The sequence below is a fragment of the Oreochromis niloticus genome, linkage group LG16 (assembly GCF_001858045.2).
Source record: "Oreochromis niloticus isolate F11D_XX linkage group LG16, O_niloticus_UMD_NMBU, whole genome shotgun sequence".
Classification (NCBI taxonomy): domain Eukaryota; kingdom Metazoa; phylum Chordata; class Actinopteri; order Cichliformes; family Cichlidae; genus Oreochromis; species Oreochromis niloticus.
The window spans coordinates 7,854,283-7,881,086 of record NC_031987.2 but is presented as its reverse complement, the minus strand read 5'-3'; the positions used below and the strand labels follow the sequence as shown (position 1 = coordinate 7,881,086).

At 37.5% G+C, this 26,804-nt stretch overlaps 1 protein-coding gene across 2 annotated transcripts in view; it reads right to left on the bottom strand.

Moving 5' to 3' along the window:
• Positions 1-26,804, bottom strand: part of LOC100709802 (inactive dipeptidyl peptidase 10) — a 137,229-nt gene that overhangs the window by 8,639 nt on the left and 101,786 nt on the right. The window contains exons 6-18 of one of the 2 annotated variants that reach the window (XM_005456466.4): positions 20,876-20,928; positions 20,531-20,612; positions 17,338-17,458; positions 15,296-15,450; positions 11,946-12,043; positions 11,735-11,858; positions 11,601-11,639; positions 10,201-10,308; positions 9,656-9,747; positions 9,532-9,579; positions 7,572-7,693; positions 4,525-4,572; positions 2,921-3,022 (exon numbers count right to left, since the gene is read on the bottom strand). In XM_005456466.4, the coding sequence (XP_005456523.1) occupies positions 2,921-3,022; positions 4,525-4,572; positions 7,572-7,693; positions 9,532-9,579; positions 9,656-9,747; positions 10,201-10,308; positions 11,601-11,639; positions 11,735-11,858; positions 11,946-12,043; positions 15,296-15,450; positions 17,338-17,458; positions 20,531-20,612; positions 20,876-20,928 (1,192 nt within the window). The remainder of the gene's footprint in view (positions 1-2,920; positions 3,023-4,524; positions 4,573-7,571; positions 7,694-9,531; positions 9,580-9,655; positions 9,748-10,200; positions 10,309-11,600; positions 11,640-11,734; positions 11,859-11,945; positions 12,044-15,295; positions 15,451-17,337; positions 17,459-20,530; positions 20,613-20,875; positions 20,929-26,804) is intronic. The other variant, XM_019353158.2, reaches the window with a different exon arrangement.

The window sequence follows — 26,804 nt, the reverse complement described above, 5'->3', positions numbered from 1 at the left end:
GTGCTGAATCACAGTAGGGGGTAGAGATGGGGACCAAATTGGTGATGGAATTATGGTCTTAAACCCTGAGCTGTAATCCCACAAGAGAATCTTCACGTAGCTCTTCCTGATCTCCAAATGCGTCAGTGCTCTGTGAAGGGTGATGGCATCCTCCACACTACATTTCAGGGCCATGCTGCTGATGTGGTTGCCTTTTGACTAAAAAACATATGACCTCATTGACTATGACCTCAGAAATGACAAAAAACATTGACAGTTCTTTTGATGTCAACTTTTCAGCATCTCATGCTAATGCTTTTTTTTTTAAATCTTTGTTTTTCATGCTCCTCCTCTTTGTGGTGAACTCCATTGTCTCTACCTTTCCTGTTCCAGCCCACTTTTCTATCAATCAGCATTCAAGCTATACACAGCATCATCCACATCAAACTATCTACACAACAGACACAATTACAGTACCATCACATTGAACAAAAAAGATATTTTCTCTGTCATTTAAAAAATAAATGAATCCCACCATAGTAACATGTTCCAACAAGTTCAGGTACCTCTACAGATTATTCGAAGAAAAGGGGCAGCAGATTTAAAAGCCTTATTTCCTAATTATGTTCTGAGTCTGGGGACATATTGATTATGGATTTTACACATATATGTAAACAGAAGGAAAGAAGAAGGAACCAGCCCAAGCAAAGCTTTGTATTCTAAAAACCAATCGACTGGAACATTGCCGTGAAGTGATATCAACTGAAGTTGAAGTAAGGTGTGTAATACCAGTTTGTGCCGCAAGATGGTGTAGCTCTTCATTGTAGTATCCTAAATTGAACACCGGAGGAAGATAAAATATGATGAGGAGGCAGAGAAGGCACCTACACTTGTTAATGGGACAGCAAGCAACAGCTAAAACACCTGATAAGTGACCCTTATCACCACCATCACCAAGAGAATAATGCACCATAAACCAAATAAACCAAGCAAACAAAACAGGAGCAAAACAAGAAACACAGGAGTTCCATACCACTGTTGGAAACAGCTCTTGGAGTGTAAATGAATGAGTGTCAATGCTGAAGCTAAACACATCACATTTCTTCCCAAATTAGAAGGACAAAAGCTGTTATTTGGTAATGCTTGCCGTGTTGCGATGCGAGTCATGTATCATCCATCACTAATTCTCTAATTTGACAGAGACTTTTAACATGTTTGCTAAGTTTCAGGCAAAACACTACACTTTTTTGTTCTTACTGCATGATACACTAAGATAGTCTGGTAAAACATTGTCCTCTGGTGGTGAACATTTTATTTAACGTTTGTAGAAGACAATCACAAAAATAGAGACTTAGGAATATTTTGATGGTAAGGAATTTGCAAAAATACTCATAAGAATTGTAACTTTTATGTAAATAATGAATAAATTCTTCTTTTGCCACTTTGCAGGCCAGTTATCCATCCATTCATTAATAGAATTCCTAAGCCAAAAAATTTCAAGCATTTCAGGCTTCCTCTCAATGGAGCATGTGTGGAACATCTGACCTTGGAGGGATCGAAGAGACATCCTTGTCTGATTTCTAAACTATCTCAACTGGCTCAAATTCTTGAAGTGGAGAACCGTCACCCTCAGACTGGCTCCACTACAGGCAGGCATATTGGTGGGCTTGAGGAGATCCTAGAAGTATTTCTTCCAGTAGGAAGCTATGCCATCAGGTCAACTCCCACTATATACAGTATATATACAGTGTGGATGGGAAGTATTGTACAGCATTCTGGCACCTCCTTCAGGTAGTAGGTCCACAAGAAGGCTGGCCCTTGTGGCTCATATGGGCTCAGCCTGGCCCCATGGGCTAAGGCCCAACCATCAGCTTGAATTCCTCCCCTGGGACTGGCTCCATTGTGGGACCACCAATCCTGCACTATACCTGTTCCATAAGGGTCTTCTGAATTACACTTAGTTTGGCTCTTCACTTAGAAACAATTTGCCTTGGAAGACTCTAGCATGGGCAAATTGCCCCCGCCAACATAGCTCACTAGAGTACACAAACCTCTTCACTTAAATAAGGTGGTAATTTGTGGAGGGGGACACAAGTAATAGAATACGTTTTCAGATTCTGGTGCAGTTATACTTTTATGTAATATCACTTGTATGACAGCACATTAGCCAGAAAATATTTTTTATGCCACTTTTCTACATTGTGTTTATTTTTGATAAGGTATTCTGATTTTCTGTGCCCATTCTTCCTTATTCTTGGGTCCCCTGTACCTCTACATTTAAAAAAAAAAACATCTCTGAGAAAGAAGAAGCAGTTCATGTGAAAAGTAAGCCTGTGATTTGTGACTATGTTTAGCTTTTTACGATGACAGGATTCCCATCTGACTCCGCTCAGAAGTCCTTAAATATGTATCATGTTGCCTCTAATAGTGAACACAGATTAGAGAAAGGAAGCCATATGGTGAGCCGTCCCTTCTAATTGATACAATATAGGGCTGTGCTTATGATTTCAGGGCTGTTTCATAATCACCAAACAAAGCTCTGCACCTGTTCACTCTGGTGTGTTTATCCTAAAAAGATCTTGACTACTGAGCTCATGGGGATGTAATTTGCTGGAAACTATCACAGTTATTGCTTTATATGCTGTTAAGGAAACGAGTTACAGTTACCCTACTTCTTCAGTGTCAAACGACTGAGTTTCCTGAACTTGGATTGAGCATTTCCAGAAGCTGAACTAGAAGAAGAAATTTGTTTTTCCCAATGTTGTTATTACTCATTAATCGTCATGGGAGAAAATGTTAGAGTGCAGTGGTGATAAGAAATGTCTACTCATGCATACACGGATAATGAAAAACCAAACAAAAGCTCAAAGATGAATCTGAACAAATCGTTATTACAAATCCCAACTTTTGCACATCATTAGAGAGGAATAAAGTTTCTTACCAAAGTTGTTGATTTGTACAGTTCTTCTTTCCCACTTGGGTATTGTCCTGTTTATCAGTACATTTCTTAATTCTCTGTTATTTTCCAGGATCTTGTGCTCTGCTGGGTGACAGCACAAGAAGAATTACTATTAGTTACAAGAAAGCAACAAATATAACATCTATTAAAGAAAACTCTGAAAGTGTATTTTATTCCATTGTTGTGTGTGCCTGCTAATTACTAGGAAAAAGAAACTGAACACTTAAAGAGTACCTCATTTAAAATCTTATTGACACTGATAATTATGCCAAGAACAAGAAAATCAACAATATGTCCTCCAGTTCCCTTCATGTATTTAGATGAAGAATGTTGTTGTTTATATAATCTTACAGTGTTTCTAAATACACTGAAACAAGCACATTTTCTTTCCTGACATCTAATTGTGACCAGTTTGTCAGCTTAGTAAAGAATAATTTTTAACATAATATCAGCAGACATACAATCCTTGAGTCCGTCTGTCAAAATTACTGTTTAAAACATTACAATACCCTATTTCATCTTTATTCCATATTCTGCACTCTTAAGTAACATACAGTTGTTGTCCTCACACATGCAAGTGACCAATCATGTTGTTTTGATGTCTTAGAGCTGTGACGTCTTGGAAAAAGATGATTCTCATTTTTTTGGATTATTGCTTCTTGAATTGATCCTGCCAGTTCCATGTAGAACTTTCTACTGTCAGTATACATTATTGAATATTTCTTAATCCGCCTGTGTTTGCATTTGAGTCAGTAGTTGAAGTTTGCCTTCATGCTATCTGGTAAAAACGTAAAGTAAAAAGGCCTTCAGAAGTCACAATGGGTAAAATAAAGAGCAACAAATAGTTCCATTTCATCTGGAAAGACTGCGATTTGTGTCCCTTGCAGAGCGAAAAGTCAGCATTAACTCATTACTTTTTTACTCAATTTTTTTCTACCCGTTTAGTGATCTTTAATGACCAAAACTTCTATGTACAATTTAGCCAAGAAAACTGTTTTGGAAATAGTTAGACTTGCTTATATAAAAATATTAAGGATCTGTGGATACATAACAACTTCTTTTCACGGCATATCTACATCATTTCATGACACACTCACTTTAGATAAATCTGTTTGACATTATTTTTCTACAGTTTCTAAGATTCTGTTTAGTACTGAGTAATTTCCTAGTCTTTTTCAAAGTCGCAAAGCTATGACATCACAATGACATGACTGGACAGTTAGAATGTGAAATGATAATACCAACTCTCATTCTGGAAGTCTATAGTAGCAGAAGAAGTTGATCATTCCCCAGAGGCTGTTCTGAGTGCCTCTGATTAATACTCAACAAAATTTCAAGCACTTAACTCTTCACCTAATTGCATCTTCATGCCCATTTTACAGGCTTATGTAAACCTGCTGAATGATGATTTAATGACTTAATCTCACAGACTTAATCTACAAACGTGTGCTGACCGATTAATGCACTTTTTAGACAGGCAAGGTGTACTGACAGTGGAAAAAATCAATCTGTGCTCCCATATAAATCTAATGGGTGAAAGTCTAAATAGTAGATTCGTTCAAGTGAATCTGTGCAGGAGAACTTACTATTCATATCATGTAGTTTGTGGAGAGTTGTTTGAGGTATTCCAGGTCCTGTAGAAATGTTTAAATATCAGTTAGTTCTTCACTGTGTTTTATTCTCAATGTTGTGTTTTCCTTAGAAGGACATTGAAAGGACATTGGTAAGAAAGAAGAAAGTGAACACTAGAAAGAATGATAGAATAGCAAATGAGATACAGATATAAAAACAGGCCTCAAAGGCATTTATTTTACTCCTATAACTGTCATGGTCCCTGGGTCTTTGACCCAGCACAGTGAACCTAATGAGTTTTGTTATCTCTATTTCTAGTTCTTGGTGTCTGGTTGGATTTTTGCTCGTTCTTTTTGGTGTCTAGTCTGTCCTTGTCTCGTTTCTGTACCTTGTCCTCCTGTGGAAGTCAGTTATGTCTCCATGTTTGTTTACCTTATGTCTTCCCAGTCTTGCCCCCGTGTCTGACTCCTCACTTAGATTCTGTTCAGCTGCACTTCCAGGTGTCTCCACTCTGCCCTAATATCTTTCTGTGTACATATTGGCCGTCTCCCTTTTTTCTTTGTCACATCCTTCCTCATGTTGTGCGTAGTCTCTGTCAGTCTGCTTTGGCTTGTACTTACTACCCAGCTCCATATTTGTTTTTGCTTTTTTCTTTGCCTTTTTTAACAGTGAAAAAAAAAGCTGTGATTTTGAGTTTAATCTGTCTGCTGACTCCTGCATCTGGGTCCGCTCTCTGCCCCACAACAGTCCTTGACAATAACTTAATTATCTTAAGGATAATTTCAATATAATTAGGCTATTACAAGAGATTGTGCACTGAACACTCAATCAAACATAACTTCGGTCAGGACACTGGTTTATTTGACTTCTCCATGGACTCCCTCCAGAAACCAACCAGACAAACCATTCAGTGAGTGCTGAGCAGAAATCTATGTGAGAATTCCAAAGATGCAATGCAATGATGACAGATGTCCTGCATCTGCCTTAGAAAATCCAACCAATGGTCCAAAATGGAAAGATATGAGCCAATCATGCTGGTTGTCGGATGCATCCATAGAGCCTCATGACCAGGGATTAAAGTAGGATTTGGCAGGTTGGGGAACCCTAAGATGAGGTGTAGCAGAGCAGCATGGGGAAAATAATTATTTAGATGTATACTTAGTCACATAATAATTTGCATAACCTCCAGTAGATTTCTTTGTGCACAGGTTGACCTGTGCTTCTACTCCAAAATTAAAAACAACCAGATATAAGCATTTATGATGTCAAAGACTTGAACATCAGTTCAAATCTTTGACACTATAAAGCTAGTATAAAAGGTAGAATTTGGTGAATCTAACCAGGATCATTACCTTAAATATAAATTTCTGCTACACTTGACGTACAAAGTAACATTGCCCATAAACATCACAGCCTCCTTCATACATTTCACTAGCAGACACATTTTGTGACAAACTGCATAGCTTGTCTCTGCGCAGATTCTCAGTCATCCAGATCAGTGTTTCCTAAGGAGCTTGAGATACTGGACTTCTTTAAGTTTCTTGAAGATATTTCCCCTTTCATTCGAGAAGCCTCTTCGGTTCTTAAACTAGAGAGAGAGTTTCAGGTATTTAAACCTTAGTGGAGGTTAAGACAAAAGCTGCTTCATTCCAAGGACAAAGGTCCCAAACACAAGCTAAGCCACATAGTGTATGCTGTGAAGTACAGTGGGGAGTGCTCAGACCTCTACATGGGAGAAACCAAACATCCACTCCATAAATGCATGGCACAACATAGAAAAGCCACCTTGATAGGATAAGACTCAGCTATTCATCTGCATCTAAAGGATAAAGGTCACTTTTTTCAAAGATCCCAATGTTCAGATTTTGGACTGAGAAGACAGATGGTTTGAAAGAGGAGTTAAAGAACCCATGTCCACTATAAACAATCATCTTTGGATAGAGGGTATGGCTTAAGACACCAACTGTCTGCCACCTACAATGCGTTTCTGAGATCCATTCCCAAGTGCCTCAACCCCCACTCACATCTTGCTTCAGTCGAGTCCAGTCACTTCCTTTCCAAGCTACTTAGACTGCAAAGATTATCATGAGTTTTTGCTAGAGAAATGTAAAAATTGGTAGATATTTGCAATACTTGTTGAGCTATTTGGAAAGTTGTATGACTAGCTAGAGGCTGAGCACTACAACTACAACTTTCATCAGGGATGAGAAGGAAAAAAGAGACTAGATTTCATTATTTTCTTATTAAAAATCAGGTATCTCCATGCTGGCAGTCTGCAGAATATAAAAAATTAAGTCACTGACCAGTAATATTGTTAACTGAAGGTGCTGGAATGCCGTTGTGAACAGTTCTGGCCAACTTTGACCACCTCTCAATATTTTAGCAAAGTTGAAGTGTAGCTTTTTTTTCCTGTTCTTGGTTTGTGTGCATAATGTGCAATAATGAGGTGTATGTCCTATGGAATAAGAAATATGCATGAATAGTAGTGCTCATTGTGAAATGAGTAGATATGCTGAACATGACACACTTTGGAACTTTTTTCCTGTATATTGGAACACATTATTATTATTATTATTATTGTTATTATTATTATTTGGAATTTACTACTCATTGTAGAGTTTTTGTTATTCAGTTCAACACAGAACCTAATGGTCTCTTTCACTTAGATAAGAATGACTCTGCAGGCACTGCCAATATGACTTTTGAGTAGCAAAAATTGCTTCCAGAAAAGATTTGGCTCCATTTTTATTTTACTAACTCTTGTTGTCACCATGCTATTAGTTTAATCAAGACTTTCCAGTCACCTTCACCTTTATTGAAGCCTCTGCCCACATTATTTCATCTTTCATATCATATCATTTTTTGAAAAACTTTTCATTAGCCCTTAAAAGCATAAAATTAATTTCAGGAAAGCTAAACTTCATTTTTTCCCACTTTGGAGCCAAAATGGCAACTAGAAGAACAGTAAAGATACATTGTGAAGTCACACAGATTCAGCTGCTCGGATATTGTAACCTTGAAATAAAGCACTTGGTTATGGTGTTACTGCTACATGCGCTACCTCTGCAGTTGAGAAGAACATGCTGATAGTTGGGACTGAGCACAGCATCATAGTAGGAGCATGCTGATTTGAAAAGGGAGCAGGTTAGGCATTCTTTATGAAATGGATCCACACTGGAGACCCTGTTTGAAGAGAACAACATAGCTGAGTGAGAACAAAACAAGTCTAGTATAGATTATTTATATTTCTGAGTTATAATCGGTCTTTTTAGCTGCAGACAAAAGATAAAATGGGGAAAAGTAAGACGTGATAATTTAATGAAATGGACTTTCATTCAACTGTTTTAATGTATGACATCAAATTCTTAGACACAAAGAGAAATGACATATTTTCATCATGTTTCTTACACTGATATTATTCACTAGCTTATAAATCATTATCTCACTGCTCTGTCCTGCTATACATTAGTTTATGGACCCCCAGAGTGCAGAATAAAATCTGTTCATCACAAAGCTAGATTACTGCTACTGCCATGCTTTCATAACAGTGAATCAACTAGAATTCTGGAGATCTGGGTACAAAAATACAAAAGAAAATGTTGCATCATCTTTGGTTTGATGCGGAGGATGAGAAAGCAACACATTCCTATCTGTACATTCACCAAGCACTTTATAAGGATCACTATGCAGATGCTGCCTGGACTGTTGACATGGATCATGTTTGGTTCATGGATTCATGCTGTTTGAAACTGACATACCATCTGCGGCCCAGCAGAAATCATCAGACCAGGCTAAAGTTTTCACTCTAAAGCTGTTCACTTCAGCTTCACATCTGTTTTTGTAGCTGACAAGAGTGAAAGATAACATGATCTTTTGCTGTTGTAGCCCTGTAACCTCAACTTTGGATGTGTTGTTCAGTTTGAACTGCTTTTTTGCTCACCACAGTAGTAACGGGTAATAATATGACTGTGCTTCTGTAGTCTATTGTAGCTTTTCTGTCCGTTCCAACCAGTCTGGCCATTCTCCTTCAACCTCTTATAAACGAGACATTCCTATTTTGGATCTTCTGCTCCCTGTATATTTGTGCCAGCAGGCTCAGTAAACTCTTTTAGGCCTAACTGTTGTGGTAGAAATCCCAGGAAATCAGCTTTTTTCAAAAATACACATGAGTAGCCCAGTTGACACCAACAATAATGCTGCACTCAAAGTACCTGAGATCCATTCTGACTTTGATTTGAAATATAACCAAAACTCATCACCTGTACTGTATCTACAGACCTGTCTCCATTGCATTGCTGATACTTACTGGATGACCAGATATTTGCAGGTGCTTTGGTGTTGTCTAGAGCTATCAGCTCAGCATGCAGACTCTTATTTCTTTAATTCATATGCAAGCCACAGTGAAAAATGCCAGTTTTGGTTTTGCACAGGGTTACACCGGGTCACATGGCATCCAAAAGATTTCCACTAGATTTAACCTGCCTGGTGTCCAATGCAATAGTTTTTGGTTAATTGTACAAAGGCCAATCCAACAAAACTGTGCTTAAGTTTTGTTTTTTTCTTTTAATACCACAGGCTCTTTGGAAACACAGAAAAAAAGACAAGTGTTGAAGTGTCAAACACTGCCGTTTTTCTAATGTCCATTTGAGAGTGGCTTCAACAGTTAGTCTCCATACACTCCCATCTTAAACTGAACTTTACAGCAAAAACAGACGAGTTTACAGCAAAAAGGTTTCTATTGATTGCCTCCCTTCATAACAACTTCTCAGTGGATGAAAGTCAGACAGCTGTAGATGATTGCTGTGTGAATGGCTTCACGTTTGCTGAATGTTATCATGGAGTCTTATCACAGAGTTCAAAAACCAGTGGGTGATGTCATTGCCTGTGTCTTAATTAATCTGCTATGAATTTTGTAAACTAAGTTTTAGTAAGAAACCAATTAAAGGTATTTCCACAACATCATATAGTTCCTTCATGTGTGATGGTGTCTTCATGAGAAAACTGAGTAATTGATGAGGTACCTGTACAAGTGACGTTGAGTAGCTCCTGTCTCTGTACTCAGGTAATAACTGAAAGACATAAACTTAATCAGCTGCAAAGAATTATCATAGTGTAAATCTTACAGTGTCAGTAACTCATGCTTACACAGAGTTTGTGCCCTCGTCATAGGACAGAATTTGAGAGACTTCCCAGCTTCCCGAGGTCAGGTGCCGCATGTTTACCTCTTGACCGTCAGACTGAGACGAGTAAGAAAGAACACAACAGAACAGAGAAACTATGGTAGCATGACCTCAATTGCACTCTGTGTACCTAAAGGTGTTAACTTTTCTACCTAATCCTTATATTCAATCTCAGACTTTTACTTTGCTTATTATCTCTGCAGGAAGATGTATTAATCTGGCACACAGTATCCATTGCTTCCAGTGCATCTACCATATAAAACTGTGCTTAATTTTTTCAAGTAAATGTATTCTTTAGCATCTGGTGTTTCAGGAAATGCAGTTAGGATGTAATTTAAAATGATGAGACTTCAAAATGGAATCATATGACCTGCGTGAATAATTGGAAGCCCTTTCCTGTGGGCATGACAGATAAGGGAACAAAAATAAAAAAGCACACCAACATAAAACTTTTAACTGGAAACATTGAAAACATCTGACTAAATGTATTCATTTCATTAAAAGTTTTACTTGGTTGGAGATCATAGTGATATGGTTGAATGTCCCGCTGCCACCGTGCTTTAAGGGCATGGTGATGAATAATGTTGTGCAATCCTTGGAAAACACTGGCTCCTCCCTCTAGGAAAACAAACAAACAAACAAAAAAAGGATGATGTCATTACGAAGAAAATAACTGGAGCATCGTTTCACTTTCATTAGTTTCATTTCAAATAGAAGGACAGCATTAGATGGAAACCTTGATTTTTTGTTTCTTACATTTTATTGGTCAAAAAACTTTGTAGCTCAGTTTTTGTCATCTTACAAAAAATGATTATAAGAGAATCGGTCAATATAGCAACCTTATCATTTTTTGTGTCCCCATTGATCTGCCATATTTCCATTCACTTTATTTATTTATTTATTTATTTATTTATTTATTTATATAGCGCCAAATCACAACAACAGTTACCTCAAGGAGCTTTATATTGTAAGGTAAACACTCTTCAGTAATACAGAGAAAAGTCCAAGAATCAGATAAATCCCTATGGACAAGTGTTCTGGCAACAGTGGGAAGGAAAAACTCCCTTTCACAGGAAGAAACCTTTGGCAGAACCAGGCCTGGAGAGGAGCAGCCGTCTGCAGTGACCAGTTTGGAGGTTCTAAGTAAGATCCGTGCAGTGCAATAAGTTTAGATATTTATTCCTTTCTTTTACTATTTATTCAAATGAGCAATGTATCACTGTTAAAAGGTTAATTTTTATTGTGACAAAAGAGGAGAACAGAAAATCTAGTTTCTGTACTAGTGGAATGTATCCACTCCTACGGTGATGTCAGCAAAGTCAGCTAGCAAGATAGCAGCCCAACCTTTACATTCTGGAAGTATTTGTCAGGGTGACAAGAAATTATTATACATACAGTGTGTGAATGTGTGTGTGAATGGGTGGATGACTGGATGGCTGGATATGTAAAGCGCTTTGGGGTCCTTAGGGACTAGTAAAGCGCTATACAAATACAGGCCATTTACCATTTACCATATCTGTCAGTTGCTACTTCATATTTTAAAGAACCACATAGAAGCTAAGCACAACCCTAGCTGCTCTTTCTACAGGTCAGAAAGAGCGACTGTTAGCTCTTCGTTGAGGTCTCAATCCAAGGGAAATGAATGAGGTTATCACTCGTTACTGGGTGGAGAAAATGCCTCTAATCTTTGCAAGCTAAATACAAAGCATTGTTAGCTGATGTATATACAATCAGCTATATATAGCTGATTATTTTTTAAGCACAATTATCTTGTGATGTCAAAACGTTAGTATTAAAATATATGTGTCCCATAACATAAAATTAAGAGTAAGTAGTATCTTAAAAGCATTTCTTACAAACAAAATGAAGAAAAAAAAACTATTTAGGATGTCAGTGACTAAAGCTCTCACCTGACGATCCAGCCACTTGTCCGATGTCATCACGTGTTTCTGAATTGAAAAGATAAATCAGGTTATAAAAACCTCTATATATTTACTATATTTTTGAAGATTAAGGAATTATCAATGATAATTAGGTTTCTAACCTTTGTACAGATGTCTTGTGTTACATCACACAGTGAAAGAATAGACATGTTTTGAGCTCGATTGACCCAGCGCACACTCAGTCTCTCTTTTGTCACCCACTTCACCATGGTAATGTAGAACTCACTAGGGAAGACAAGCAAATGGTGTCTAAAACAAGCCCAAATCATCAAAATTTTAGTGTTTATGTCCAAAAAATGGGTAAAGTCATACCTTTTCTCAAAACTGTCAGGAGGTTTCAGTTCAGTTGTGAGAGCGCTGCCATCCAGAGTGACGACATAGAGTCTGACAGATGGATTGATTTGGCACATCTGAAGTGAAGACACCATAACTTTATCATTACATTCAGGAGCCTAATCAAATCTGATATAAAAACCCACAATACACTGCACACAATGAAAGGATCAGAGTCAACACTGAGTGATTGTTTGCTATTTCTATATGCTTTCATTCATGCCAATAGGACTTCACAAGGGAATACAATGAGAATATTAAAAAGGTAGACAACAAGCTCTGCTGCATACTGTGCAGCCCCTTGGGCATGTCAGTTGTTTCCCTTCACTTAAGCATCCTTCAAAAATGGAGCTCATTAGTCTATATGACAAAGGAAATCTCAAAAATACAAAGCAACACATCACAAAGATGACAGTAATTTGTCGTAATTCATGGCTTCTCCAATCCTTCACTTTCTGTTCTTGTGGAGATAAAATTGTTTTTTGGAAAAACTCCATCCTGTTCTGTTGATCACATTTGCCACATAGAGGTAAAACATGATAGAGCAGTAATTTGATGAAATAAGCACATCTGAAAACTAGCAAGAGTAATGTTTTTTCATATACTTTCTACTTTATAGTTTATGTAACCAGTGGCAATCAAAATATTTAGAGATGCTTACCAACTGTCTTTTATCTTAAGGTCCCTTCAGCCAAAACCCCAAACCCTCAACAACAACTTTAATGTTTTTAGCTGAGGTGGCCTTGTTATAATTTTGTGTTTAGCAATTCTAAGTCATAGTTAACCATTTTAACCATCCATCCATCCATTTTTTAAGCACTTATCCTGTCTGGGGCTGGGTCTGTGACCCAGCGTTTTGAGTTTATTTTGTGTTTTTGATTTTCTTATGTTAGATTGCATTAATGCAAACTTCTTGTGTTGTTATTTCGTTAGGGTTTAGTTAAGTGTTATTTAGTCTATGTTTCATCAATGTCTCAGTCTTCATGAGTCTTTTCCTGTTTGTCATGTGTGAGCTCCTTGTCTATGCAGGTTCCCATTGTGTTTCCTTCTCCCTCTCGTCTCCCTTATCTGTTGCCCATATTCTTCTCCCTGTGTTCCTTTCCGTTCCCCGAGTCTGCCATGTAATTCATGTCTGTGTGTTCCACGTCCTATTGTCAAGTTTGGTTGTCATGTCTGTGTCTCTCTATGTTTCCTATTTTCATTTGAAAAGGTCTAGTGTTTCCGTGTTCAGTGTGTTAGTTTTACTTTTGTGTCAGCTGTGTCTCCCTAGCTGTTTCCACTTCTCTCATTACCCTTCTGTGTATTTAAGTCCTCTATCTCCCTCTATTCCTTGTTGGGTTGTCTGTTGTCTCCACGTCAAGTCATGTCACAGAGTTTTATTTCTACTGCTCAGGTTCATGTTTCCCATGTACCTGTTCAGTTTGATTCAGTTCCGTCTCTCCCTATTCTGCTTTCGGTTTCACTGTACAAACACCCCGGCTATTCTGGCCATAAAATATCAAGTTGGAAGGTGGGTGTAGCTTAGCCCTTCCTCTCATAGGGTAAGAGGTAGTATAATGTCTGTTGTGGTTGCCAATTTCTCACAGTAGTGAACTATATCCTATCATATTTGTTACATTAATTTCACTTGTTAATCTGTTTGCAGCTGTTAATGACCAATATATATTACTTTAGATACCTACTTTATTTGTTCCTTTAGCAGTGAAACTATTAGCAAACCATACTTATAGCAAAATTTGCATATGCAACTGTACCAATGCTGGTTTACCTTCAAGCATACAACATCTACCTCTAAACTGTTCAAGCACTCACAAAAATCCCCTCTGTCAAATTCTAATTTTATATCCCATTTAGGAGATTTGCTTTAATACTTTGAGCACCACAACTGCTCATGTGATTTCAAAAAAAGTGTGGCTTCAGTTAAAATATGCCTGATCGCAACTTTAACCCTGCACATTAAAAACTTATACTTTGGATTTGTTCAAATGTGATGCTAAGGAGTTTTGACTAATGATTCATTAAATCAGGAGTGGGACTGTGCCATCTACTATTAATGTAATTATCAAATTTAAGCATGCTAACATGATAAAATGAGGTGATGAATATTAAAAACAACACATAAATGCAAACATTTTTATTGTGAGCTGCTTAGCTTTCAGCTGAAATGACCTGTTTGTACAGAAACGTACACTCCCAAAATCCAACAGACCACACAGGCTGCGTAATGGCTCGTTTTTCTCTTAAATTATATGCCTATAAACACAAACCATAGCATTATCATCGATTGTGGACTGAGTTACGATACAATTCTTGAGACAGACAACTTTAATACTGCATCTCCAATGTGCATCTCTGGGGCATAGTTTTGGCCCTGTTGTTCACACATTGAGGCTGGTCAGGAAAATCTAGCATAGGCCAGGGTGCAGTGTGGAACAGTTTGTCACTATTAATAATGTGCCCATAAAGGACTCCCACTGGGGTGTGCTTTTTACCATGTATTCACTCACAGAGGAGACACCCACACAAATTTATCCCAGAGTGACTGACCCAGAGGTATAACTGTCAGACTGCTGAGCAGCATCACTGCTCCCAAAGACAAAATGAATGAGAAGGCAATTAAATCTCTGCTTCATTTAGTCCCATAATATTTCAACTCTGACCTCTCTCAAGGATGTAAGCAACAAAATGTCAATGTAGTTTTTTTTTATTCACTGGATGGGCAATTCTAAGATCAGGAGCAGTGCTTCATTAACAAGACATCTTCCTTCCATTCCTCCCCATCTGTGGTCAGGTCTAAACCAACAAATGAGGTTGCCCTCCACCTTATGACCCTCATTCTGACAGTTTTCCTCAACCAATCTCCCATCTAAAAGGCATTTGATACGCTAAACATCCACATCAAGAGATGGGAGGTGTGTTAACTTGCCTTGCTGAAGCGTATCATGCTCGTTTCCCTCCCAGTGCCACAGATCCCTGCAGCCATCCCTCTTCAAAGGGAGCAAGTCAGCGCAAGCATGAATTAAACAACAAAAGGATTCGCTAACCTTTATGGATCAGCTTAAGGAGAGAGCCAGTAGTTGTATTACTGATCGCACCGGTTTGATACAATATAGCTGCAATAAAGTAACACTATCCTCTTTTCAGGTTATAGTGGAGTCAGCTGGTTATACAGTACCAACTACTCTAAATGCATGTTATTTTGCGTGGATGTGTCTTTTAAACAGCACATCTGAGCCTAGCATCAGAGCAGTGATGTCATACGTTTTTACTACCTTTAATTTTATAATTAAAGATAGTGTATACTTCAGTTTGACTTTTATGAGTCCCACCTTTGGATAAGGATACTCTTTCCCTCTAGGGTAAAGGGAGCCTGTGAAACGGGGGAGGAACATTGTAGGGACCAGGGAGTCGTTGATGGTGAGGTAAGCCAATCTGGAGCCGTCTGGTGACCACCAGTGGGCCACCTGAGTGTGCAGCACCATCTCTGCAAAGACAAACCAAAATAAATCTGAAAGCCCAAGTCAAAAGAAATGGAAGTTTAATGAGTTATTTTTTTTTTTTTAAATGTGACGTACACAATACTCAGATTTTTACATCAACTTTTTAAAATTAAATTAAAAGTAGTGAGACTTTAAACAAAGTAGTAGAGTATTACTGCATAAAAATAAAAAAAATATTATTTGCATTTATTTGGATGCATTTACAATAAAACAACCTCAAATAATAAAACGCACAGATAATAGTCCTATCAGGTTGGTTTGAACTTAAACTGTAACTGTATCCAAGATCCGCTACAATAAAACACTCATTTTGGTCCTGATCTTTGGGCAGTTGAAGTCTGTATATGAAAAGAAGCTTATTTTTGTAAAAGATTATGTCATGATCCACCAGTGGCTGTCCTGGGGTGTGTTGCCTGCCTCCAGTGGTCACATGATCTTCACAGACATGCACATGCACCTGTGGCTCATCACGGCTGATAAACACCAACCATACTTAAGGCCTAGTTGGAGTGGTGTGCCTCACTGGAGCATTGTACTTACTAGTGTTAGTGTAGCCCGGCTTAGTCTCTTGTTGATCTCCCTGTGTTCCTGAGTGTTTCTCTGATGTCTATCTCAGTCTCCCTTGTATAGACCTGAACCTGTCTTCCCTGGACCCTTCCCAGTTGAGCATTCACTCTTCAGAGTGAGCACAGTGTTGGAGTGGACGGTGTGGAGTGCCTTGAGGCGACTTTTGTTGTGATTTGGCGCTATATAAATAAAATTGAATTGAATTGAATTGAATTGTGGAATCTGGATTTGGATTGTACATAGTGGAGTGTGAGCGTGTGTTCCCCCTTTCCCACCCCTGTACCTGCCCTTGGAATCCCTGGATCCCTCTTCTCCCTGGCCCACTGTATATATGTACATATCACTGGTGTTGTAAATAAACCCACTTGTTTTATTGCACAGTTCAGAGTCCTGCCTTTTGAGTCCAGCGCCAGCATACGTGACAGATTGCAGAAGACTTAGGTTAGGGACTTCTAAAATCAGTTTGCTTCTGTTGTTACCTCATGTCAATCTCATCAGCAGTGATCTGAAGAACCTTTTGCCCATATAGAGGTTTCTTTTCACAGCTGCATACGTATTGTTACCACATCCATTTCTCCTATAATTTCTCCATGATGACCAATGAGCTTGAAATTCAGCGTCTTTTTACTGTTTTTGTTCTCCACCAGCTCCTGAAGGTAATATCTGTCTGTTCAGCACTTAAAAATAAATGTTTTAACAGACATTTTATGTAAAACATCAGCAAAGAGCTACACAATGAAACTCTGAAAAATCTAACACTATAAAGCTTAAAAGTGGCAGAAGATCTGGACAGAAGTTCTCTGAAGGTCCTTTGAGTGAATTGAACTAGTTATCACCAAATCTGTGGGCCTTTTCAAATTCTTTATTCTGTATTTAGTGGTGACTCGAACAAAATTGCATTGCTGATTGCAGGGGGATGATGAATACACAACTCAACAACATCAACAACAGGAAAATGTCTGACAATGTTTGTGGAACGTTTCATTCCGATTGGCCTGCTTGTTGATGAGGAGATATGGTACATACTTCTTATAATAGGATGTTAATATATGTTTAGGATTTAACATTAAGATAATAATAGAAAAAGAAAAGATAGTAGTACATTAAGTATAGTATAGCAGATTAAGATAAGATGGTGCAAATCAAACAAAAACAATGTAGTCCATAAAAAATTATCTTAGTGTTTGTACTTTCATTACAAAGATTTCTTGAAGAGGCATGCAGAATCTTACAGAATAGTAGCTGTGAACTAAAAAGCAGAAACTTTTCTGTGGCAGTTTGTGACCCTGCAGCCTCATACTTACCCTCATAGAGCCAGTCTGAGATGCCATTGAAGACAACCCCCTCCTCCCCAGATGATGTGAGCCTCCACGAGCTGCTCTGAACATCCATTTGGTAGTATATGTTGTTTTCAAATATGTACACCTGTGGAATAGAGGAAATAAAAAAGTTAATGTAGTAAGAAACAAACAAAAGAGAGAAGATACAATAATGTATGAAAGCAAGAGAAAGATAATGCCAGCTTGTATTTACGTCCCCAAGCTTGATTTATTTCATGTATTTTAAGATGCATTGCTTTTTAGACATGTACTAGTTTTAAAATTATGGCACAATTTCTTTTTGGGCCAAGGTGATGGAACACCTCCACTGAACAAATAGGTAAAGGATCACTGCGACCGGTCCATTGATAAAAACACACTCAGAGAGTGGCTCATCTAACACAGATAAATATGCTGGGAGAGCTCATAAGTAATGAATACTACTTTGTCATTAGCACCATGACACACTGCTGCAGGGCTTCCTGGTGAACAGGTTCCACTGGGGGCAGGTATAAATACTGAGGAAACGAGATAAATATGCTATCGAATGCTTAATTACCTTCCTTGTCTGCACTGGAGAAAATAATGGACTGATTATTCGGTGCATGATGCACTGCACGTTGGAGGCATTACTCACACAGAGAGCTCCGGTCGCCCAACAAGATGTCTTTCAGCAACAGCTTGATTAGTGAAACTGACTTCTCCTCACAATAATTGTTTGGTTTAAGGGTAGTTTGTCTGTTCTCTCAAGTCACAAACAATCTTTATTCAGGGTTTTGTTTTGTTTTTGTTTTTTTTTCCCCTGCTGAGCAAAGAAAATTTTATATGTGGCATAAATTACAGCAATGATAAAGCAATATTATGTAGATTGCAAATTAAACATTGATTTTCACCTTTGTGCATGCATAAAGGCCTGGGCTCCATCTCATTCTGTTTACAGATCTTTCAGTTCTTTTGCTGATCACTTTCTCCACTGATTACATCATCGTGTGATGTATAAAATATCAAAAACTAGTTTATATTCTGGTCCTGATGGTTTAGGATTTGAATGCCTAATAACTAGATTCAAGTTTGGGGTTTCTGTATTCCAGTATTTGGAGCTTGGGCTATTATTTTTTGAGGGTGAATTCTTGTGTTGATTATATTTTGGACCTTTGCCCTAATCTTATGTCTTAACCCTGTAAAACCTAATTCATGAAATAAGAAGAAAATCTACATCACTCTTGCCTCTCCAGTGTTCTTCTATATTATATTTTGTGTGAGTTTCCTTCTCTTTGTGTCCACTTCCTGCTTTGCTTTGATAGTTTGCTGCTGTCTCTCGTGTTTGACTTTTACTTTTTCCCTGCTATTGTCTTATCTTCAACCATGCCTGCTTTCCTTCCAGATTCTCACTCAGTCCTCCTGAGTGTGTGTGTATGTGTGTGTATAATGCTAACCTTCCCTTTAGTCCATGTCTTCATTTGTGTCCATCTGTGAATCATCTGTGTCCTTCCCCTGGCGCTCGATGCTTTGCATCATTCACTGTGTGGGTTTGGATTTCTAGGTTTTTTTTGTTTTGGTTTTTTTTAGTTCTGGACTGAATAGCTTTAATTGCATCTTTGAATCCACAAATATTAACAGTTTGACCCTCTGAGATCTATCTCATCATTAGTAATAATCATAGCTATATACATTTGAAGGAGCTAAAATGGACTTTTTGGGAAAAAATGTTAGTTTGTTTTTGATATAAATGAATAAATACAAAAATAAACACCAAAATACTAAATATTTTGATTGCACTGGGGCTAGACTTCACAGAGAAAAACGAGAAAAACAAGCCAATTACAGTGTTTTTTTCCCTATAATAACTTATCAAAATTTTGACTTCATAATGATCTAAAAGCAACAATTCTAAATGGAGATACTAAAAAAATCTTTTTCATTTCTGACTGAAAATGAATGACATTATGTTTGCGTTTCCTTTTTTAGCTTGACAATTGATTTGTGTCTCAATTATTTCTAAGTGCCTAAAGCCTAAAGCAATGTTAAGAAATTCATGATGGGATGGAATATAGCTCATTTTCATTCCTGGTGGTCACTGGAAAAGCTTAAACTTGTATATCAAATTACATTTCATATAGTTTGTGATTTCTGACTCTTCAAGGATGATTTATTTATGCATTGTTTTTCCAGAGGCAGGATTTTATTGTGAATATTTTGCATGCATTTGTTTAACTGTAATATTTATGAGATGAAAAGAATTATAGGCTGGAATGTTCTGTGCTGTGCTGCAGTCGGTGAGGAAGAGATGCATACTGAATAAATGCAGACCTTAGAAGATGAAGTGTGATAAGTTACATTTAACGAGTTGCAATCAGTGGTTAAATAGATAACGAATAATGGATTGGTTTTGAATGTGTCCAGTTTGAAGCCTTTGCTTTGCTTTGTTTATCTTTCCATATCCATACTTTTCTCTTGCTATCATTCTGATACAAGTTCATCTTGGTTTCATCTCTCCAAATATTGTTTTCTCTTTCTGAACTCTGCAGGCTCTTTTAGATTTTCTCTGGCACACTCTAATCTTGCCTTCTTGTTTCTGAGTGTATCCAGTGTTTTGGAGCCTTTTGTATTTCCATTCATAAAAGTATCTCTGGACTGTAGACGCTGCACTTCCCTCCTCAAGAATGTTCTTCACTCGGTTAGATGTTGTGAAGGGGTCCTTGTTGTGTCCATTTCTTGTTTTAAATAATGAGCCAGATTCTTGATTTTATCACTTTTTAATTTTTGCTATCTCTGTGACAGATTTATTTAAGGTTTCTTTGGCCCAGTGATTGCATCTCTAACTTGCATTGACATTCCTGTGGACCTCATATTGAGAGTTTCAGTGAATAACGAAACTGCTTATCAATCAGTTATTCAGTCTTTTTTGAGCCTCTGAAAGTGTGGGGCTGTGTATAAAACCCTTTAACAACAGTTTTACATCAACATTACATTTTTGGTGGACTTCAGGAAGAACAGCTAGTGCATGGCTTTAATTAATGTGACAACCAATAAACCAAACATCCGGGAAAGCCTATGAAAACTAAGGGAATAAATCCTGAGTTAAATCAACCACTGAATCAATAAGAGATTAAGAATATAATTCAAGCATGGTTGTTTTAAGATTTAGTCACCTTTATAAAACTCTATAGTCACTTACCAGCTGTTGACCCCGAACACCCCATGAAGCAAACTGGAGCACTGAGTCAGACACCTCCGGAGGATTGAGCTCCCGCACCTCCCTGATGTAATGGTAATGATAAAAGTATCACAAAATCAGTCTAGCAATCACTGACACACTGTCATTGAAATCTCAGTGAAGTGAACATTAGCTCTGCCCCATCAGTTTAACTTTTAACCTATATTATATAAGAGTATATTCATCTGTTAAAGATAGCATGTTGACATTTTTGTCCTAATATGTGTGACACTGGTGCTCTTAAAGGATGTACAAATGAAAAAGAAATCATCCCATTATATTATTTAGGATTTATTTCTATGTTACCTTGTGTATAGATTGTAGAGGAGGTATGATGCCAGGAAAGAGTGCTGGTAGACCTAAAAATCAAACACACAAACAAAAAATGTGATTTTTCTCATGAATAAAAGCAGCCAAGAAGTCAGCAAATGCACATTCTGAGACTAATGTAGAAAACACACCACAAAATATTATACTCTTGGAGACTGCTAATAACAGTGTGATATATGCTGTTTATGTGCAAATAAGACAACAATGCAAACAGTTCAATTTGGTAAGGAAACTATAGTCTCCAATGGGATATGGCAGCTGAACTGTTGATTGCAGGGTAGTGCTTTAATTCTTTAATTGGTAATTCTGCTTTCATTCACAAAGGAGAAGAAAAGTTAATGAAACCTTTTGGCTTTCTATTGAAGCAACAGAGAAGTCTGAATTTACTAGAAATTTTGATTTTCACTTAAAATGCTGATAATTTTGTTTTCCAAGGGTTGACAACTAGTTATTGTTTATACCAAGGATATAGCTGCAGTTTAAAAAAAATGATTTGCTTTTCATCAGTGTGCTTCTACTTCATCTGTAGACCTGTGATACTTGTGCAGCCTCAAATTCTCTGTATTTAATTGGACAGTGACAGCAATAACACGGGATGGTTTTCAGTTTTAGATAAATTACAGTGAAATGGGAACAATGCTTTACTGTTCTGTCATAGAACCTATGATGAGAGTACTTTATCACACAATGCAGCTGACACTCTGGGGCAACATGAGCTGTGATTGGATTGCATTAGTGGCACTTAAGCCTGACAGTTACCATTTAAAAAAATATGAAAACAACAAATTGGTCTCAGGAATAGATTTGTATTGCACAAATCTGATATGTGTAATAAATGAAAACTTAAAAACTGACAAAAACTAAGAGAGGATGGAAAACTGAGGAAATATTTGAGAGCAGTGAGAGTAAACCGAAACGAGGTTACAGACTGAATAACTGAAGAATGAACTTTGATGTTTCTTTGATGATTTTGGGGACCGAATTTTACAGTTTATAAATAAGTAGACATGTTCCACACATGATTTATCCACAAGGATAAAGATTAGGTTACAGTGGATGTATTGGTCAAATACAGGACATTCCCTCAGCAGAATCATCAACTAATCCCAGTGAACAGAAGCACAAATCTCATGTTGTTAGCATGATAAACAACACAAAAAGCTGTATATATTATATTATATTATATAATATTATATTATATTATATTATATTATATTATATTATATTTGAGTACCTTTTCCTGTCTAATTTGCACTTTATAGTTTTGGGTGCCTGTTATAGTGCAAATGTTGTATTTTGAGTGTTTATTTAGCTTCAGCTTCTATTTTGAGTTTATTTCCCTTGTATTTAGTTTCCTCACAGTCTCCGTGTTTAGTGTAAATCTTCTTGTATGCATGTTTAGCTTTATGTCTTTTAGGATTTTTCTAGTTTTACTTTGATCGAGACTTTATCTAGTATGGTTTCTTTCCTGTCTTCAGTACTCTAAGCGTCCATTGTCATTGTGTTTGTTATATAACCTTGAGTGTTTGGTGGCATGTTCTTGTGAATTGCTTTTCCTGGTATCTTTTATGTCTCTGTTTGGACTTTTTGGATCATGTTTGAAAGTTTAATCAGCCCGCCTTTCCTTTTGTTTTATATTATACCTGCAATATTCTGCAGTTGGGTCCTTTGTCTACAGTCTACACACAAACTGATACCTTGTCCTCTCAAAGCAATATCTTTGTCCTACGATGATAGCACATGACAGAAGTTGTTAGTAGGTGTTTTGAAGCTGCTTTTCTACTTTGTGCTGCTGTAGTAATGGTGCTAGAGTATCCTAGCCCTCCCTGGACTAATGACTAATGTCACACAAAGTTTAACTAAAATGCTGTAAGCAAAAAAATAGTCCGCTCCCCCACAATGTGTACTATAAATACTAATTTAATGTTACATTTGATTTCCCATTTAAAGGTTTCAGATATCTAGCTGTGCAAGAAAATTCTGCCATTACAAATATAAATGTGTCAGAATGTAATGTGTGAATAATCTTTAATTGATCATTTATAATCGAAGATAACAAAAGGATAAAGCACAGCCCTCTCAGGAATAATACTGAATTGATAATAATAATATATGCATTTGAAAATCAGAAATATTTTTCACTTTTCAGTACTGCACAATTCAGCATTTTAGAAATGACCAGAGAAAATCCTCTCACTGAGCGTTTTATTTAGGATTCACTGAGATAATGGTCCAATACCGCAGTGTCTCGGCATGCTAATCAGTTGCAGCATTAGCATAACAATATTAGAGTAAGCACACCCAAGGGCTATATGATAAATGCTGTAGAGCTCCTCCATTCCCTGCAGTAAAAGCTCAGTTATATGGAGCCACCAGCCTTCACTCTTAATTTGGACTTTCCTCTTCTCTTTACCAAAGAGAATTCCCCAAGAAGGAAAAAAGAAATTTCCCCTTCTTCAAAAAAGACGTCAGCATCATTCAGGAGACGCCCCTCATAGGTGACAGCTCTGTGATGACTCCCTGATAAGGCTGTCAGCCAGGGGTGACACATGAGTTGGGAGGATGTTTGGAGAGACTGTTTCAGACAGCAGGGAGGTGTTTGAATGTGCTGTGTGGTAGTGTCTTCTCAGCAGACTGGGGTTACTTGCCACTTGTGAATAATTCCCTTTAGCTGTCTTAGAATATCGCAGTAGTAGAGTTTACTGCTCAATCAAGACTAACAAAAAAGCATAAAAAATGAAATGATGCTTTTCTCATACCTGACTAATCCTGATGTTGTCACAACTTGTGTATATGATAATGGTACATTAATATGTTTGCAGAGACATGAGGAAATTTAAAAAGAAAATGTCTGGGAAATTAAAAAGATGTATAAAATGTTCAAAATATCAGTTCGTACACGCTGTGGAAAGCCCACAAATGTATTTTAGAGGAATTGAGTGCGCAAGTCGAACAATCTGTGCAGTTTTTTCTTTTTTTATCCAGTATGACTGGTGTATTTTAGCCTTGTGATGGATTTTTTGGGAGTTGATCCATCTATTGGTGAGGTCTAACTATTTTGAAAGGCCTGAAAGGGTCAGGCAGGGTGGAGGCTTTTGGAGCACAGTGACCTGACCACCTTTTCTTTGGTGCCTTCTGTTTTTGCCTCTATGAAATGCCTCAAGGACGATCTAGCTGCTTGTTAAAAGCAGAGAAACACTAGGCTCCCTTATCTGAAAGGTAGATGTAGGAGAGACGGGAAAATCTAACATTTCAGCAATAATGTCAGCCATAACTGAAGTCTAAAGTTGGCTTGATTAAGGCAGCAGTTATTTTGAACAAATTACATTTTCACTCCAATTTGTGCAAACTATTTTTTTCTTTTCTTCTCCTTTTTGGTAGCTTTGTTAGATGGTAAATAACAAAGTAGCACAGTGCCCTCCAACTGCCGCAGGCATTTGCAGTGTAACTATTAAAATGCTTTTTAAAAACTCTCAAGGCAAGGGTTAAACAAATATATTAAAAAAATCTAGACTGTCAATTCTCATTTGCAGTATAGTTCACACAGTTGCTTCTGAACAGCTGTGCTACTAAAAACACCATCAAAACAGAGTCACTAATCAGAGGAGCTTGTAGGTCTTCATAAACGGAGCTTACCAACTGCTAACAAAGACCATGCGACAAGAAAGACAGTTTGGTTTTTCTCCATGATGATAGACGTCCATTTGTAGTTCTGAGATGTACTGAGCCATTTTTACTATTGATTTGAAAGTAACAAGTGCGGAAAAGACGAATGAGGCTCATTAAATGCATTTCTTCGTAGTTTCAGAGATCAGCTTTCCTGAATGCTTTTGCTAATGGATGGCTGCGGTAATTAGCACTCTTTGCTCACTACACTTCATTAACATGCACGTCCTAATGAAAAGCAATCGATACTCAGCAAAAATATCCAGCTCAAAAAGTAAATGTACCAGTACAAGTTCTGACAAATGTCCTTTTTAATGTCAGAAGGATGCTGACCGTTAAAAAAAACAAAAAAATGGACAGAGATCTATGGAAACCTTTGACGCAGCAGTATAGTACAGCAGAGAGAGAGAGAGAGTATGATTATGATAAATTCACGAGACAACTGGAGACAGTGGTGCGGGGGCATGCCATTACTCTCCATAGATTCAGGCTGTCACTTTCATGATGAACACATCTACTCCGTCCATCTCAGGAGGAGATAGCACCTCTAAATCTCTGTGTCACTCCCATCAAGCACACAGAGCTCATTATGAAGCCTGCTTAGTTCACCAACACCGAGATGTTCCTGCAGCCTACAGAATGGAAGAGTGGGGAAAGACACGTAAGGTGATTTGCAACAAGCAATTTCACTGCTTTTGAATGCAGGCACAGCATTAGTTTTCCGGTGCGATAAATGAACAGTGTTCCATTTTCTATTATAACTTCTTGCAAGCACCATAAAAGATTCACATAGTTTCTTCTGCATAACAAAGTCACAGCTGCCCTTCTTTTCTAAAAGAAGAAACTAACAGGAACTGTGGAGAAAATACTATTTGATGGGCTCAGGTGCACTCTGCTGCTAACGGTGAGCACTATTTTAATCACAAAATGTTCCCTGTTTATTGTGTTATGCACTTGTTTTTGCCAGTTTGCTGTCAGAGTGAAACTGCAGTCCTCCAGAGATGAAGTGAGATCAGGCAGATGGAACTTTGAATTATAGATTTGTTTGTGGAAAAAAATGAAAATTTCCACATTAATGCTTATTTTTACCCAGATAATTGCTTTATAAGCATATTATTATATTAATCTGAACTAATTTAAAGATTTATGAATAGGATTATCATACAGTGTTCCTCAGAGTGTATTATTCATGAATGACTTCAAATATGATCTCTGCTTTAATGTTAATGTTAAAAGATGTGCAAAAAACATTATTTAAAGGTGATTAGGAGCTCCACCTGCTGCTGCATTAAGTACTTTCATTGTCATGGTTTCACCGACTGAGTTAACAGGAACGTAGGTAACCAGATTACACATGTAGGGAGGCATTCTTCTTTATACAGCACACTAATTACTAAGGAGTTACCTAGTAAATATGAGGTAAAATATTGTGTACTATTGGGGAGTTACCTGAAAACCTCACTACCGTTATCATCATAGCGGCTAGTAACCAAACTCAGGAAAGAGTATATAATGTATATAAGATGTTTGTAACAGGGAAATAATTAAATAAGAGTTACCTGGTCACAAGTACACAGTACTTGTATTTCCATTAGTTTATCTAGATTTACCTATACTGCCTTCTTAATACAGTACTAATTGAGTGACAAGATGCTATTTTTTACATATATTTATGAAGCAAATAGTTATTCAGAGGCTGTGAAAGGAAGGGTTACCATCATTTTTTTGGTATCAGCAGAGCGAAATGTGCGTTGGCGATAAACTGCTGAGCAGAAACAAAAAAATCTAAGCATCCAAAAGAATACAGCACATAATCAGTCAATGCTTGCAGTCACTATACTAAACAGCAGAGTCAAACATACACTGGCATGTTTGTTTGCTGCAGTTATGGACTGAGTGTTGAGGGGGGGGGGTTTACATCTGTATTCACAGTGAAGGACGTAGGAGTTGGACATTATTTCTCTCACCTCAAATGATAATGTTTTCCTTATATATCGGGTGTTGCTTGACTCTTCGTGTGAGGCGGCAGACCTGCACCTTTAACTGAGCTGAGAGGTTGCCAGAACATGCTGTTGAATTTTTTCCTTTTCTCCCCTTTCTATTTTTACTTTCACTTGCTGGTTAGTTTTAGGCACTAAAATGATTTGGAAAGGGTAGGAAATGATTGCTCTTTGGGTTAACTGTGCCGGCCCCAATGTGCTATTACACTACACTATGTTTAGTGGTGTGTCAAGCACCA